Below are 18,279 nucleotides of genomic sequence, written 5' to 3' on the forward strand. Positions count from 1 at the left end.
TTACCACCTTCCAAGTGTTTGCAGATGATTTCCTTAATTACGTGCTCCATTATCTTCCCTGGCACAGAAGTTAAACTAACTGGTCTATAGTTTCCTGGGTTGTTTTTATTTCCCTTTTTACAGATGGGCACTATATTTGCCCTTTTCCAGTCTTTTGGAATCTCCCCCGTCTCTCATGATTTCCCAAAGATAATAGCTAGAGGCTCAGATACCTCCTCTATTAACTCCTTGAGTATTCTAGGATGCATTTCATCAGGCCCTGGTGACTTGCAGGCATCTAACCTTTCTAAGTGATTTTTTACTTGGTCTTTTTTAGTTTTAGCTTCTAAATCTACCCTCTTCCTGTAAGCATTCACTATATTAGACATCCTTCAGACTTCTCAGTGAAGACCGAAACAAAGAAGTCGTTAAGCATCTCTGCCATTTCCAAGTCTCCCGTTACTGTTTCCCCCTCCTCATTGAGCAGTGGGCCTACCCTGTCCTTGGTCTTCCTCTTGCTTCTAATGTAGTGATAAAAAGTCTTCGTTTCCCTTTATTCCCATAGCTAGTTTGAGCTCATTTTGTGCCTTTGCCTTTCTAATCTTGCCTCTGCATTCCTGTGTTATTTGCCTATATTCGTCCTTCGTAATCTGACCTAGTTTCCATTTTTTATATGATGCCTTTTTATTTTGTAGGTCACGCAAGATCTCAAGGGTAAGCCAAGGTGGTCTTTTGCCACATTTTCTATCTTTCCTAACCATCGGAATAGCTTGCTTTTGGGCCCATAATAGAGTCACTTTGAAAAACTGCCAACTCTCCTCAGTTGTTTTTCCCCTCAGTCTTGATTCCCATGGGACCTTACCTATCAGCTGTCTGAGCTTACCAAAATCCGCCTTCCTGAAATCCATTTTGGGATCCATCCAAAATCTCTATTTTGCTGTACTCCCTTCTACCCTTCCTTAGAATTGCAAACTCTAGGATTTCATGATCACTTTCACCCAAGCTTCCTTCTACTTTCAAATTCTGAACGAGTTCCTCCCTATTTGTTAAAATCAAGTCTAGAACAGCTTCCCCCCAGTAGCTTTTTCAACTTTCTGAAATAAAAAGTTGTCTGCAATGCAGTCCAGGAACTTATTGGATAGTCTGTGCCCCGCGGTGTTATTTTCCCAACATATATCTGGATATTTGAAGTCCCCCATCACCACCAAATCTTGGGCTTTGGATGATTTTGTTAGTTGTTTGAAAAAAGCCTCATCCACCTCTTCCGCCTGATTAGGTGGCCTGTAGTAGACTCCCAGCACGACATCACCAGCAGGACCAGCAGGTATTCATCCAAAAGAACTAAAGAAGCTCTAATACGAAATTGCAGAACTACTAACTGCGGTATATAACTTGTCATTTAAATCAGCCTTTGTACCAGATGGCTGAAGGGTAGCTAAGGTAAGCTGATTTTTTTAAAAGGTTTCACAGGTGATTCTGGCAAATACAGGCCGGTAAGCCTAACTTCAGTACCAGACAAATTAGTTAAAACTATTGTAAGGAACAGAATTATCAGCCACACAGATGAACATGATTTGTTGGACAAGAGTCAACACAGTTTTTGTAAAGGGAAATCATGCCTCACCAATCTATTAGATTTCTTTGAGGGTAGCAACAAGCATTTGGACAAGGGTGATCCAGTCAATATAGTGTACCCTAACTCACTAACTAACACTACTTAACACCAGCTTACTGATAATTACTGTAAACAAACTATGTACTGGACAGACAGACATGGAGGTCAAAGGCTTTCCAAAAGTCCAAGTACCCTATCAATAAGCGGCAGGTTTAAAACTTACAAAAGGAAGAACTTCTTCACACAACACACTGTCAACCAGTGGAACTTGTTGTTAGGGAATGTTGTAAAGCCCAAACGTATAATTGGGTTAAAAAATGAAATAGATAAGTTCATGGAGGACAGATACATGAATGGCTATTAGCCAGTATGGTCTGTGATTCAATCCCATGCTCTGGGTGTTCCTAAACCTCCAACTGCCAGAAGCTGGGACTTTATGATGGGGTGGGTCCCTTAAAATTGCCCTGTTCTGTTTATTCCCTCTGAAGCACCTGGCCACTGTCAGAGACAGGATACTGAGCTAGATGGACCATCACTGTGGCCCAGTATGGCTGTTCTTATGTCCTTAATTACAGTCTTAGTCATCTTCCCTGGTGCCCAGGTGATGCTCATGTGTTTGTTGTTCCCAGGATTCTCACCAGCATTTTTACAAAGAGAAATTCCAGCCAATGAGGAATTGGTGTCAGACCTGAGGCTCATCCCCCCGAAAGACCAATGTGTGACTGGGAAATAATAGTAGAGAATGTGTGTTACATTGCTCCCATGTATTCAGTTCAATAAAACTATCTGAAACAGCATCTAGAAGCTTTCCCATGTGACCCTAGCAGTGTCTGTCTGCCTGGAAATTGGTCAACTTCACCCGGATCTCCACTGCTCCGTCAGCGAGATGGCAGAGTTCCCATCAAACAGGACCGAGCCCACGCATGGCGGAGGGGCTGAAGGCTGGTGCTGGGTTCTACAGGACAATGGAACTGTACCTACTTCTAGGCAGGAGTGAGTGAGCACTGCCAGAAAGTCAGTTTGGCTCTAGTGATTGTTCGATTGTTTGCAATATGCCATCTCAATGTCTTTGTTCTCAAAATATGCTCCATTGTCATAGCAACAACAAAGTCAACAATGGCCGCTGATGTACTAAGGGGTTCTTGAGGCATGGAAATAGACTGGGGTGGGGGCGGGAGGCGAGAAAAGGAAACCAACCCCTGCTGTATTAACTCTGGGCACGTGCCCCTTGGGAATCCAGGACAGCTCCTGTTCTCCGAGGTGCTTGGTTAGGACGATGCAGAGCCTCAGAGACCAGGTTACTGCACTGTATCTTCATACTCCACTGGTCAGCCTGTTCCCACTCAGACAATGTCACTGCTCCCTCGCAACCATGGAGAGACAAAATAGGGTCCCCAGTTAGCTCCAGGAGCTGGGACTTCCCAGGAACACCAACACATATGGTGGCTGTGCTGCTTGTCAGCTCAGCTACACCCAGGACCACCTTTCACAGCACACCCCACTGAAGGAGATGGGCCTGGTCCAATATCAGCTTTGCTGAGGCTGAGATCCCACTAGCCCATGCACACAAACCCTGCAGCCCCTTCCAGTTCTCTCACAACTCCAGCACAGGAGCTCGCAAACTCAGCAAGGAACCACAGCGGGCTGCCGGGAGAGCACCAAGCGACCTATCTCCCTCATCCCCATGCTCTCTCTTACCTGGCCTTGCCTCGGCTGCTTCTCCTGAGTGTGTGCATGTCGGCCTCCTTCTCTTCCTGCACGCGCTGCAGAGATGGGGAGCGGCTGTGAGTGCTCCGGGAGCTGCCCGTGCTCGCCAAGCTACTGTCCCCCACCCCTGCCCCAACAGCAGCTTCCTGCATCTGTGCCAGCAGCTGTGGGGGCAGGCTGCGGAGCGAGGGCACTGGTGAGTAGGACGGGTGGCTCTCGGCTTTCAAATTGTTGTCGCTGGCAGAACGCTGCAGCATGCGGGGGGAGGAGAGGCCGCCTGCGCCAGGGATCCGTCTCCTCTTTGTGTAGCTGGGAGTTTCTCTAAAAGGCACTGCAAGAAACCAAGCAAAGAGAGTCCCATCAGTTACTAACCGCACACGAACCTAAACGCAGCTTTGCAGTGCTCAACGTCCCTGAAAACATTCATTTCTACCAATAATGATGTTGATTGCCATGAGAAAATGCGTGGTCTGCTTTATCTCCAGTGCTGGCCTCTTTCTCCTAGGGTTACCAGGTGCTGAGAGCCAGTGCTGAGAAGCAGCATAGTGAGTTCCTGGAGACACAGGTCACCCATCATGCCATGTTTCTGTTAATTAGGGTTCAGGATAATGGAACGAAGATGAGTCTCACCCAGGACTGTCTGGCTAGAAAGATCCTGAAGATGCAGGGCCTGCTGCAACCCCCCAGGCTGGGAAGAAGCGTGGAAGTCCTTTAGAGGGAACATAGGAATTGCCAAACTGGGTCAGGCTCATGGTTCATCCATCGAGTCCAGAATCCCGGCTCTGACACCACTCCAGACATCTGCCTATTAGCCTTTCACCGGGAGGAAAACTGACCATTCATGGGGAGGTGTGTAGAGTGTACTCTCCCTCCAACTCCTCCACAACTCTCACCACACTGACTCAAGTCCCCTGTCATGACCCCAGGTTCCCTGTGCCCCAGGCTCGGGGCGGCTGCTGCCACCCCTAAGGTTTGCACTTGGAAATTGCACCTCCTCTCATCCCTTACTTTGCTCCCTCATTCCGAGGTCCTGTTCTCAGGTGTGGAGAGCTCACTGATAAAAACAATGGGTGCTCTTCGCAGGCCACTGCACAAACACCCCAGGAAGCTCCAGACTTGATGAATGAACCCATGAATGAGCTAATTTAGGGTCCCTCCCACCAGGTCCGAAACAGCCCTCCTCCAGCTGGCAAGTCTTAGCACTCCTACCAAACAGCTATCACCTGACTGCTAGAATCCCGCTAACATCCCACAGCAGTTCCCAGAAACGCAAAGGGCCTTGGGAGTCCTCAATGGTTGGGCCGCTGCCTCAGGTCCAAAGCACAGGTCTGACATCCCAACAACTCCCTACATAACACACCATTAACTGAGCACGTCACCCAACAGTCTCCTCAGCCCGAGTCCACCACTCCCGCCTCTGTCCCCACTCCCGCACCACTCCACTGTCCGAACCCTCCAGCATCCCCACCTCCTCCTGTGCTCCTTTGCATGGAGTGTGAATGGAAACCATGACACTCAGGCAGCTACTGAAAGAGCCACCTTCTACCTCAATGAAGAAAACATTATGGATACTGTAGGGACTGGACAGATGGACATGGAGGTAGCAGAAGCATCAGAGGCCTTGTCTACACTAGGGGCTTGTCTACACAGGTGGTTTAATATGCAGCTTTTTACTTAGTCCAGTTTGAAACCGCTTGTTTACATGCAACGCAATCCATCATAGAGCACTGACTCTGCATTTATCTCAAGCTCTGGAGTTCTCTTTCAAACTGCAAAGCGAGTTAGTCTGGGCTATTATTCATGTGCATAAAACCGTGCTGCAAACTCCTTTGACAGTCTTCCAACAGCTGACCCCCTCTGCTTTGTGAGTGACTGTTTCTGATCGATTTCCCTGTGGGCCCTCCTCTGCTCTCAAGTCATGCTGATCGGATGTCCCGTCACCCCATTTATAAGCTGGGGCACTGCGAAATTTTGTCCATTCACTACTGGATTCCAGTTTATCACAACAGCTTCAGAACTATTCTAGCAGCCCTACAAAATGCCTGGAGCTGCTGCGTGGAGCTGCACTGAGACCCCAGATCTCATTGCCATCTGGGGAGAAGCGTTGGTGCAGGAAGAGCTTGTGGACGTAGCTAGGCCATGCCCAGGATGCAGGACAGTGCTATATAAGGAGAAGACAGCTCAAGAGCACCTCATTAAAACGAGGAACGACAAGAAGGAGGGATGACAAGGGGACATGTAACCTGTCCATTATTTGAGGCGCTGGACAAGATTTTGCAAATTCCATGACCACTGAACCCCGGCAGCTCGTGGCGCCTGCTGGCCACCTTCCCCCAAGGATGGTCAGCAAGAGTCCTGGGGGGATGAGCATGAGGAAGCCAGTGAAAAGATCTCCACATAATGCCGGGATCCCTTCGGGACTTGGCTCTTAGAATCATAGAAGATTAGGGTCGGAAGAGACCTTAGGAGACCTCTTTGATGCAGGAGACGTGGAAGAAAAGCCTGATTCCCTCCCTGAAGCAACCAACCCCAATTCCCAGACCAGAGCTGAGGTAGCTGATCTTGTGGAGAGAACCTCAGCATATGAGTTTTCTTGTTACTTTGTTACTAATTTACTATTTACATTTTAATTTATTATTAGTAAGCTACACTGCCATGCTACCTTCTATTCTGGGTGACCCCAGCTGCAATCACTATAGACGGAAGCGAGTTAGAAGCTTTTCCATGTGCAAGATCCCTGCCCCCTCCCTCCCTCAGCCCATGCTGTCCATTCAGCCCCTGCACAATCACCTTTCCAAAACAGTGACTGCTCCATTGAGCAAAAATGTAGAGTGGAAAGGCACTGAGTACTGACCGTGTCCAGGCCCATGCTGTGGAGGGCACATAATCATATACCTATTTCCTCTTCTCTTCCCTCAACTGTCCTGCCCAGCAAAAAAAATGGTTACCTACCTTTCGTAAAAGACGGTTACTCACCTTTGTAACTGTTGTTCTTCGAGATGTGTTGCTCATATCCATTCCAGTTAGGTGTCGCGTGCACATTCGTCGGAAAACTTTTACCCTAGCAACTCAGTGGCCCGGCAGGTCGCCCCCTGGAGTGGCGCCGCCATGGCGCTTGATATATACCCCTGCCGGCCCACCCGCTCCTCAGTTCCTTCTTGCCGGCTACTCCGACAGTGGGGAAGGAGGGCGGGTGTGGAATGGATGTGAGCAACACATCTCGAAGAACAACAGTTACAAAGGTGAGTAACCGTCTTTTCTTCTTCGAGTGATTGCTCATATCCATTCCAGTTAGGTGAATCCCAAGCCTTACGTAGGCGGTGGGGTCGGAGTGAAATGTGGCAGAATGAAAACTGCTGAGCCAGAGGCTACAGCCTCTCTTGACTGCTGAACCAGGGCATACTGCGAAGCAAAGGTATGGACCGAGGACCAATGGAGCTGCGCGACAGATCTCGTGGGTAGGAACACGAGCCAGCAAGGCGGCAGATGAAGCCTGAGCCCTGGTAGAATGCACAGTGATGTGGCTTGGGGAAATATGAGCCAAATCATAACAAGTGCAGATGTACGCCATCACCCAAGATGAGATCCTCTGAGAGGAAAACAAGCAAGCCTTCCCTTTGGCCCGCTACCGTGACAGAGCTGGGGCACCTTACGCAATCGTTCTGTCAGTGCAATATAAATGCGAGCACTCCACAGATGTCCAGGGAGTGCAATTGTTGCGCCCATTGCGTTGAGCTGTGGGTAACATGAAAGGCCGAAACCACCTTAGGGAGGAAAGCCGGGTGCAGTCATAGCTGCACCTTGTCTTTGTGAAACCTACTGTACGGCAGAACCACCGTAAGAGCTCTGAGCTCGGAGACCCGTCTGGCCGATGTAACAGCTATGAGGAAAGTTGTCGTCCAAGACAGGTATAGCAGAGGGCCGGTCATGAACGGCTCGAATGGGGGAGACATAAGTCTGGTTAAAACTAGGTTGAGGTCCCAGGTTGGGGCTGGGCGGCGCACCCGAGGGTGCAAGCGCTCCAAGCCCTTGAGGGACCTTGAACCCATAGAGTGTGAGAACACGGAACGTCCACCTTAGCCTGGCTGGAAGGTAGAGATGGCTGCTGAGTGTATCCTCAGCGATGATACCGCCAGGTCCTGCCGCTGAAGGACAGAGGCAGGCCAAATAGAGGGGATCGAGACCTCAGAAGGAGCAAGATCGAGCGTATTGCAGCTGTAGAAGAACGCTTCCACCTGGCCCGGTACGTTGACCAGGTGGAAGGCTTCCTGTCACCCCGGCTCAGGTACGCAGCAGCCACACCATGAGGCGAAGAGGCTGCAGGTCCGAGTGACGAATCCTGTCGTTGCCCTGAGTGATGAGGTCTGGGTGGGGTGGCAGGGTACTTGGGTCTGTTATTGACAGGCCGAGAAACGGGGTATATCAGTGCTGCCTGGACCACTCTGGAGTGATCATGATGATGCGCGCTCTGCCCCTGCGGAGTTTGAGCAGGACCTAATGAACCTGTGGGAACAGTGGGAAGGCATAATGGAGTTGGCCTTTCCACGGCATCAGGAATGCGTCCAAGATCGATCCCGAGGAGAGACCTTGGAAGGAGCAGAACATCTGGCATTTTCTGCTCTCACGGTGAGCGAACAGGACTATATGAGGAAACATCTCCACTTCTGGAAAGCAGAACGCCTCACATGGGGCAGAGTGATCACTCGTAAGACAGGAAAGACCTGCTGAGTCAAAGCGCCAAGACGTTCCGAACGCCTGGGAGAAAGGACGTCACCAGCTCCATCGAGTGGGCCATGCAAAAGTCCCGGAAATGGACGGCCTCCTGACAAAAGGGGGGAGGACCATGTCCCTCCCTGGACATTTATGAAGCACATGGCCATTGTGTTGGTTGTAAACACCAAGATACCACGGCCTCGCAGCTGCCGCTGGAACCCCTGGCACGCCAGGCGGACTACTCTCATTTTTGGGGCATTGATGTGGAATGCCAGCTCCCGAGAAGACCAAAGGCCTTAAGCTCGGAGGTGACCATGAGCACTTGAGCAGAGAGATGACGCGTCCGTCGTCAGGGGCAGTGAGGGCTGGGGCGGATGAAACCGCATCCCTGCCCACACCAGGGAGGGAGTTAGCCACCACTCTAGGGAGCCTAAGGCGCTCAAGGGAACGGTGACTACCATGACCATTGGCTCCCTGTCCGAGTGGTACGCCGAGGTGAGCCAGACTTGGAGAGGACGGAGGTGGAGCTTGGCGTGTTTGGTTACAAACTTGCGGGCCACCATGGACCCAGGAGACTGAGACAAGTACGAGCCGAGGTCGTTGGGAAAGCCTGCAGACCTCGGATGATTGTTGCCATCGCCTAAAACCGCAGTTGTGACAAGCAGGCTCCGGCTAGGTAGGAGACCAGGATAGCCCCTAGGAAGTCCAACCTCTGCGCGGGAACCAGAGTGGATTGCCCTATAGTAATCATCAGGGCTTGACCTTTGAATAAGACCATGACGATGCCCACGCGCTGAGTGGTTTGTGTCTCAGAGTCTCCTCGGATAAGCGAATCGTCCAGATACGGAAAAACGCATATCCGACATCAGCGAAGGTAGGCGGCGACTATGGCCGTAAACCAGAAGTACTGACAGTTGGCTAGAAAGCGGAGGTATCTCCTGTGCGGAGGGAAGATGGCGTTGCGAAAGTACGCGTCCTTCATATCAAGGGCGGCATAGTAGCCCCCAGGAGGCAAGGATGGAATAATGGTTCCCAGGGATACCGTGCGGAACTTCAACCTTATCCTAAACCGGTTGAGTCCGTGCAGGACTAGGAAGGTCTGAGACCTGCGTTCGAGTGGGGGACTAGGGCATAACGGGAGTAAAACCCCTTGCCCCTTTCGTCCGTCGGCATCTGCACCTCTTGTACGAGGAATTGCTCGTGAGAGGGGTCCCTGAAGGGGGGCAGGGCTGGAACAAATTAGAGGTGGTACCTATGCTCCACCGTGCGCAGGACCCAGCGATCTGAAATTAACTGGGGCCACGCCAGGAGAATGCGGGATTGGGATCCCGGCCTGTGACTGGTACACCGCCCTCAGGTGCATCTTGGAAGGTTCGTCTTTGGTCCCAGTGGTAATTGCGAGGGACCTTGACATTGGCTCTTTAGGGGTCCTGACGTTCGTCTGCGACCACCTTGGCCTCGCCGTTTGCCAAAGACCTGTCTCTGGCTAGGCACAGAGTATGGCGGCTGGGGACAGAAAGGCCTGCGTTTGGTCGCTGGCATATGCATGCTGAGAGAGCGCATTAGGACCCTATTGACCATCAGGCTTCGCCGCCTGGGGCTATCTTTGCCGCGAAGAGGCCTTTACCAACAAAGGGTAAATCCTGAATGGCATACTGCAGCTCCGGCCGGAGGTTTGAAACCTGAAGCCATGAGATGCACCTCATGGCGACACCAAAGGCCAGAGTCCTGGCTGCAGAGTCTGCTGCGTCCAACGAGGCCTGGAGGGACGCTCTGGGTACCTTTTTTCCCCCGTCCTCCAAGACGGCAGCGAACTCTTGGCGGGAGTTTTGAGGGAGAAACTCCATAAACTAAACTACCCTCACCCAGGTGCTATAATTATCCCAGCTAAGCAAGGCTTGTTGCCTTGCTACCCAGAGCTGCAGGGCCTCTGCAGAGTACACCTGGCGGCCAAGCAGGTTCATTCGCCAAGCCTCTTTCGGTCGTGGTCCTGAGCATAAGATCTGCGCATGTGGGATGACACGGATGCGTGTCTGGATGGCCATGGAGGTACTAAAAGAAGGCACAGGCAGAGTCTCTGACTCTATCGGACCTTGCTCAACTCGGCACCGGGGACCGGCACCGGGAGGCGTACCGGTACCTGGAACGAGATCCAGACCCGCAACCAGAACGGTGCCGGGAGGTCGACCGAGATCTCGAGGCTCGGGGAGAGGCTACAGGAATCAAGGTACCTGTCGCGGTGCCGGGAGTCGGAACGGTGCCGATAGTGGGTCGGCGAACGGGATACCGACCGGTGCAGCGAGTGCGACCAGTACCGATGAGGAAAACAGCACCGGGACTGCAAGCGGTGTCGGGCGTGCCGACAGGACCTGGAGTGTCCGCGGGACCGTGATCATGAACGGTGCCGCTCTGCTGTGCTGACAGAGGACGGTCACATGAAGAGACTGTATTACCCGCACCGGCGGTGCCGGGGTCAGGCAGCATCGACTCTGTCATGGCAATGAGATCCCTCGCCGTTGGTAATGTCTCCGGCGTGGAGGGAACAGCAGGCTCAACCACAGGGCATACTGGGGAGCTGTCAGGCACCGGATTCGACGGCCCTCGTGGGACCGGGATCGACGGTACCGAGGTCGTCAGAGCTTCGGTAGGTGTCGGTGCCGGGCGATCCGAGTTAGATGAGCTGTCTGGCTGCGGTGCCGTCGGCACGGAAGCAGCAGGAGCAATAAGCTCAATCACGGCGCGTGCCGGGGAGCCGTCAGGCACCGGATTCGACGGCCCTTGTGGGACTGGAGTTGACGGTGCCGACGTTGTCGGTGCCTCGGAGGTGTCGGTGCCGGGCGATCCGCCTTAGACGAGCTCTCTGGCTGTGGTGCCGTTGGCACGGAAGCAGCAGGAGCAGTAGCTCAACCACGGCGCGTGCCGGGGAGCCGTCAGGCACCGGATTCTACGGCCCTTGTGGGACCGGGATCGACGGTGCCGACGTCGTCGGTGCCGCAGCAGGTGTCAGTGCCGGGCGATCCGACTTAGACGAGCTCTCTGGCTGCGGTGCAGTTGGCACGGAAGCAGCAGGAGCAGTAAGCTCTACCATGGCGCGTGCCGGGGAGCCGTCAGGCACTGGATTCAATGGCCCTGGGGGACTGGAAGCGACGGTGCCGATGTCATCGGTGCCTCTGCAGGTGTCGGTGCCAGGCAATCCGACTCAGACGAGCTCTCTGGCTGTGATGCAGGTGGCACGGAAGCAGCAGGAGCAGGGGGCTCAACCACGGTGCGTGCCGGGGAGCTGTCAGGCACCAGCAGGAATCGTAGGCTTTCTCGACCTCGGAGGAAGGGAGCGGTGCCGAGTCGACTTCGGTGCCGGCGACGGCCGGTGCCGAAAGGCCTTGGCAGTATCGGCGGGGTCCGGTGCCGAGGAGGCGCTTCTGCCAGCCGCTTGATCATCGCTCGGCGCCAAAGGTGGAGGGGTAAGTGAAAGTCCCACTCCTTTTTGTTCTCGGCTTAAAAGCCTTGCAAATGGGGCACTTAGCTGTCAAGTGTGATTCCCTGAAGCACTTCAAACAGGAGTCGTGTGGATCTCCCTTCGGCATCGGCTTCTGGCAGGCCGAGCCCATTTTAAAACCCGGTGAGCCGTGCATAGGCTCCGGCACCGGGTTCATGGAAGGGGCTACTTCCTGAACCCCGCTAACAAATACTAAACTAACTATGTTAGCAAAGAAAAACGTATAACCATACAAATATATATATAAAAGGGTTATAACTGCATAACTATATACAAGAACTACGAGTAGCTAGGGAAGTGGAGGTCAGCTAAGCCGCGCTCCACTGTTCCAACGACCGACACGGGCGGTAAGAAGGAACTGAGGAGCGGGTGGGCCGGCAGGGGTATATATCAGCCGCCATGATGGCGCCACTCTAGGGGGCGACCTGCCGGCCCACTGAATTGCTAGGGTAAAAGTTTTCCGACGAATGTGCATGCGCGGCGCGCACACCTAACTGGAATGGATATGAGCAATCACTCGAAGAAGAACTGTTCTTCGAGATGTGTTGCTCACATCAATTCCATTCTAGGTGTGCGCACGTCCACATGTGAGATTTTTGCCTTAGCAGCATCCATAGGGTTGGCAGTGGCGCCCTCTGGAGTGCCACACCCATGAGTCAGTATATTAGCACTGCTGGCCCTACGCTCTCCCAATTCCTTCTTGCCAGCAACTCCAACAGAGGGGCAGGAGGGCGGGTAATGGAATGAACGTGGGCAACACATCTTGAAAGAACAACAGTTACAAAAGGTAGGTAACTGTTTTTAATTCTTCGAGTTCTTGCTCATATCGATTCCATGTTAGTTGACTCACAAGCAGTATACCTGGAGGTGAGCTCAGAGTTCACGGTCACGCAGCTTCCAATACTGCTCTACCAAAGCCAGCATCATCTTGGGCCTGCAGGGTCAGTATGTAATGAGATGTAAACGTCTGGATGGACCACCTTGCAGATGACTTGAATTTGCACTTGGCCCAGAAAGGCTGCCTCTGAGGTTTGCACCCTGGTTGAGTGAGCACTTACAATTGCTGGTGGAAGCACTTTCACCAGATCATAGCAGAAATGGATGCAGGCAATGATCCATGATGAAATTCTCTGGGTGGACAGTGGAAGACTTTTCATTCTGTCCACCACCATGATGAACAACTGCGTCGACTTATGGAACGGCACCCTCCTGACATCCAGAGAGTGTAACCTGCACTCCTCTTCTGACTTTCAAGGTTTGGGAAAGGAGACAGATAAGTATTCTAATATTCTAAGTATATGTCCTGGCTTGTATGAAATTGTGAGACTCCCTTGGGCAGGAAAGCCAGGTGCAGCCATAGCTCGACCTTGTCCTTGTATAGTGCAACTCCGAGGTAAGCACCCTAATCTCAGAGACTCTGCGGGCTTACATTATTGCCACCAGGAATGAGACCTTTCAGGAGAGCAGACAAAAGGAGCAGGAAGTCAAAGGCTCAAAGGGGGGACCCAGGAGCCTCAACAGCACAAGATTTGGGTCCCAAGGAGGGACAGGGTCACGGATCTGGGGATAGATTCATTCTATACCCTTCAAAAAACAGACCATCTTCCTTGAGCAAAGACTAACCTGCCCGGGAATAGAGAGTGTAAGGCCAAGACAGCAGCCAAGTGGACCTTAATGGGACAGGCCCTGGAGCTTGAGATCATAGATTTTTAGGGTTGGAAGGGACCTCAAGAGATCATCTAGTCCAACCCCCTGCTCAAAGCAGGACCAATCCCCAAATAGCCCTCTCAAGGATTGAACTCACAACCTGGGTTCAGTAGACCAATGCTCAAACCACTGAGCTATCCCTCCCTAGAAGGTAGCCCAAGATCACCTGCAATAAGGCCTGCTTAGTCCGAATAACCTGGTCTGAGGTCCAGCACATGAACCCTCTCCATTTGGCCAGGAAGATCAACCTCATTGAAGGCTTTCTGCTACCCAACAGTACCTGCTAGACACAGGCCAAGCACCATGCACCATTCAACCATGCAGCAGCCAGGCCATCAGGTGCAACGCTGCCAAGTTCAGGTGCAGAAGACTGCCATGGTTCTGGGACAGCAGATCCGGCCAGAGAGGCAGTGGGGTGGCCACCGAAAGGTCCAGCAATGTGCAAAACCAGTGTTGGCAGGCCATGCCAGAGCTATCAGTATTACCTTCACCTTGTCCTGTTTGATCTTCATGAGGACACTGTGGATAAAGAGCACTGGCATGAAGGCATACATCAGAGCCCTCGAACTGAGCAGAACACGAGGCACTTCCTGTTCTGTCGGGACCTAAACAAGTCCACCTGGGAAGTCTCCCACCTTTGGAAGATTGCACTGAACACCTCTGGATGGAGTGACCATTTGTGGCGAGAAAAGATCTGCTGAGGTGATCTGCTAACACTTTCCTGTCCCCAGGAAGGTGTGTGGCCACAAGATGAATGACATCCTGCACACAGAAGTCCCAGAGACAGAGAACTTCTTGGCAGAGGTCTGACGATCGGGTTCCACCATGCTAGTTGATGTAAAACATCACAGCAGTGTTGTCCATCAGGATTTCTACCACCTTGCCCTCAAGGTGGGGCAGGAAAGCCTGGCAGGCCACGTACACCGCTTTGAGCTCCCTCACATTTACATGGAGGGAGCGATCATCCCGCAACCAGCGGTCTTGTATACTGTGCTCGCCCAAGTGGGCTCCCAGCCCGGGTCCAAGGCATCAGAGACTAAGTTCAGAGATGGGGAAGGAGCCACAAAGGGAATTCCCTCCAACACTGATCTGGAGTCTAACGAACATTCCAGGGATGACCATATGTGATCTGGCACCCTGACTACCCAGTCTAGATCATGCTTGTTGGGGATGTAGCTTGCAGTGACTGGAGATGGAGCTGAGCATAATGGACCACGTAAGTACATGTCACCATGTGGCCTAACAACCTCAGGCACATGTGAACGATGGTGAGTGGGTGGGCCCTTACATGACAGATCAGGTCTGTCATGGCTCGGAAATGGGCCTCCAGGACGAAGGCCCTGGCCCGCATGAAGTCAAGGGCCTCCCCTATGAATTTTATCCATTGTACCAGTATTAGGGTTGATTTCTTTTAGTTTATTAACAGGGTCAGGTCATGGCACGTAGATAGTACCAGATTGAGGCTCCATTGCACTTGATCCCAAGTTCTGCCCTTGATGAGCCAATCATCAAAATACATATAGACTTGGACATCTCGACACCTCAGATAAGCAGCCACCAGCACCATACCTTTTTTGAACAGTTGTGGGACCAACGAGAGTCCAAAGGGGAGCACCATGAATTGGAAGTGGCACAGACCCACTACAAAAGAGAAGAACTGTCTCTGCCCTTGGAAGATGGAGATATGAAAATATGCATCCTTCAAGTCGAAGGCGGCGTACCAGTCTCCAGGATCCAGGGAGGGAATTGTTAGTATATAGGTCTGTTTGTAGCCTAGGATAGAATTTTGGGTTTGAGTTATTGATACTCTTATACCAATATGTGTAAACAAAGGACAAAGACACCGCGATGTTGCTTCTGCCTAGTCAGATGGATTTGTTAGTACAATGGGAATAGATAAGAGCAGTTAAAGAGTTACTCAGAGCACACTTTAAGATTGCCTCAATTCCTATCTCAAGGCAAAATCAAGCAACCAGTTGGGAGAAGCAAAGGGGCTTGTGGTGGGGGAGGTATAAAACACTAAAAGACCAAATAAATGCCTCTCCCTGACCGCAGCACAACCTCACTCCTTACCTCTCCTATGGGGTGCAAAAGAAGTGGGATGAAGACCCCAGGTCCATAATGGAACATGATCCTAAGTTGTAAAGGGTGAGACTGTGGGTATGCATTTCAAGTATAATTATGCCTCCTGAGGAGGTGGGGACGAGACAAGGCTCTGGGGTGTCAGAGTTATGGAATATATGTTTGCAGGAAACTAACCCCAATAAATATCGTATATTCTACACTTTGGACTTCTGGTCTTCTGCTTTCTGTCTGCGTGGCAAGAACCTGGGGAGAGGGTGAAGGGAAAGCCCTCTAACAAGAATGATGGAGACTTGTGAGACCATGCGAAACTTCAACTTCTTGAGATATTTGTTGAGGTGTCGCAGATTCAAGATGGGTCTTAGGTCCCATTTCACTTTCAGAATTAGGAAATAGCAGGAATAGAACCCTTTCTCCCACATTTCTCAAGGGACTTCCTCCACTGCTCAAGGCTGTAGGAGCCTTTCCACTTCCAGTGCGAGAAGTTGTTCGTGAGAAGGGTCCCTGAGGAGGGATGGAGGAGGAGGGTGGGACAGAGGGGGAGCAGAGAATTGCAGGATGTAGCTCAGAGATAAAATGCCGAGCACCCAGCGTTCCCAGGTCATTCACAACCAGGCTGAATGGGAGTGGCGTAGGTGGTTAAGGAAAGAATAAGACGGATCCAGGAAACTGACTGGGCCATTGCTCTTGAGTGCAGCCTCAAATCAAGCGCTTCTAGCCCTCATGATGTTTCACCGGGCCAGACTGAGTACTGAACAGGAGGTAAAGAGACAGTGATGACTAAAACCCATGTCTCTGTCTCTTCTCCTAGTGCAGCCCTGCTGAGGACGGCAAGGCCTAGGAGGTGGCGGCTGTCTCAACTGCTTGCTCGCAATTTGCTGCATATGCAGGCCCAGCGAGTGGCAAGTGGCTTGATTGTCCTTGACCCCATGCAGTCTTGCATCTGTCCGCCCAGAGAAGAATCTGTTCCCATTAAACAGGAGGTCTTAGATGGAGGACGGCATCTCCTGGGACAGGCTCATGGTTTGAAGCCAGGAACCATGCCTCTTAATCACAGCCGAGGCAACCACCCTGGCTGCCAAATCGGCTGCATCCCAAGCCATCCGGAGGGAGCTCCTTGCCGCTGCTGTACTCCCCTCTACAAAGGCAGTGAATCATAGAATCATAGAATATCAGGGTTGGAAGGGATCTCAGGAGGTCATCTAATCCCACCCCCTGCTCAAAGCAGGACCAATCCCCAACTAAATCATCCCAGCCAGGGCTTTGTCAAGCCTGACCTTAAAAACCTCTAAGAAAGGAAACTCCATCACCTCCCTAGGCAACCCATTCCAGTGCTTCACCACGCTCCTAGTGAAATAGTGTTTCCTAATATCCAACCTAGACCTCCCCCACTGCAATTTGAGACCATTGCTCCTTGTTCTGCCAGCTGCTACCATGAAGAACAGTCTAGATCCATCCTCTTTGGAACTCCCTTTCAGGTAGTTAAAAGCAGCTATCAAATACCCCATCATTCTTCTCTTCTGCAGACTAAACAATCCCAGTTCCCCCAGCCTCTCTTCATAAGTCATGTGCTCCAGCCCCCTACTCATTTTTGTTGCCCTCTACTGGACTCTTTCCAATTTTTCCACATCCTTCTTGTAGTGTGGGGCCCAAAACTGGACACAGTACTCCAGATGAGGCCTCACCAATGTCGAATAGAGGGGAATGATCACGTCCCTTGATCAGCTGGCAATGCCCCGACTTATACAGCCCAAAATGCCATTAGCCTTCTTGGCAACAAGGGCACACTGTTGACTCATATCCAGCTTCTCGTCCACTGTAACCCCTAGGTCCTTTTCTGCAGAACTGCTTCCTAGCCATTCGGTATCTAGTCTGTAGCGGTGCATGGGATTCTTTCTTCCTAAGTGCAGGACTCTGCACTTGTCCTTGTTGAACCTCATCAGATTTCTTTTGGCCCAGTCCTCTAATTTATCTAGGTCCCTCTGTATAAGACGGTTACTCACCTTTGTAACTGTTGTTCTTCGAGATGTGTTGCTCACATCCATTCCAGTTAGGTGTGCGCGCCGCGCGTGCACGTTCGTCGGAAACTTTTTACCCTAGCAACTCCAGTGGGCCGGCAGGTCGCCCCCTGGAGTGGCGCCGCCATGGCGCCCAATATATATCCCTGCCGGCCCGCCCGCTCCTCAGTTCCTTCTTGCCGGCTACTCCGACAGTGGGGAAGGAGGGCGGGTGTGGAATGGATGTGAGCAACACATCTCGAAGAACAACAGTTACAAAGGTGAGTAACCGTCTTTTCTTCTTCGAGTGATTGCTCACATCCATTCCAGTTAGGTGACTCCCAAGCCATACCTAGGCGGTGGGGTCGGAGTGAGAAGTCGCGGCCCGGAGCACTGCAGTTCCGAAGGCCGCATCCTCCCTCGACTGCTGGACCAGGGCGTAGTGGGAAGCAAAGGTGTGGACCGATGACCAGGTCGCTGCCCGACAGATCTCCTGGATGGGCACACGGGCTAGGAAAGCCAGCGACGACGCCTGCGCCCTGGTAGAATGCGCAGTCACACGGCCCGTAGGGACATGGGCCAAGTCATAACAAGTCCTGATACAGGACGTAACCCAAGAGGATATCCTCTGGGAGGAGATAGGAAGACCTTTCATACGATCTGCTACCGCCACGAAAAGTTGGGGGGATTTTCGGAAGGGCTTAGTCCTCTCTATGTAGAACGCGAGAGCCCTACGGACATCCAGCGAGTGGAGCTGCTGCTCCCTGCCTGAGGAGTGAGGTTTTGGGAAAAAAACCGGAAGGAAAATCTCTTGGTTGATATGAAAGGCTGAGACCACCTTGGGCAGAAAAGCAGGGTGTGGCCTCAGCTGCACCTTATCCTTGTGGAAGACCGTATATGGGGGGTCTACCACCAGAGCTCGGAGCTCCGACACCCGTCTAGCTGAGGTGATAGCCACTAGAAAGGCAGTTTTCTAAGAGAGG

At 52.0% G+C, this 18,279-nt stretch overlaps 1 protein-coding gene across 1 annotated transcript in view; it reads right to left on the reverse strand.

The window, feature by feature from the left end:
- Positions 1-18,279, reverse strand: part of SHANK3 (SH3 and multiple ankyrin repeat domains 3) — a 727,758-nt gene that overhangs the window by 434,041 nt on the left and 275,438 nt on the right. Inside the window, exon 10 of the mRNA XM_030541199.1 lies at positions 3,439-3,632. Coding sequence (XP_030397059.1) covers positions 3,439-3,632 — 194 coding nt within the window. The remainder of the gene's footprint in view (positions 1-3,438; positions 3,633-18,279) is intronic.

This window comes from Gopherus evgoodei, chromosome 1 (assembly GCF_007399415.2).
Source record: "Gopherus evgoodei ecotype Sinaloan lineage chromosome 1, rGopEvg1_v1.p, whole genome shotgun sequence".
Classification (NCBI taxonomy): domain Eukaryota; kingdom Metazoa; phylum Chordata; order Testudines; family Testudinidae; genus Gopherus; species Gopherus evgoodei.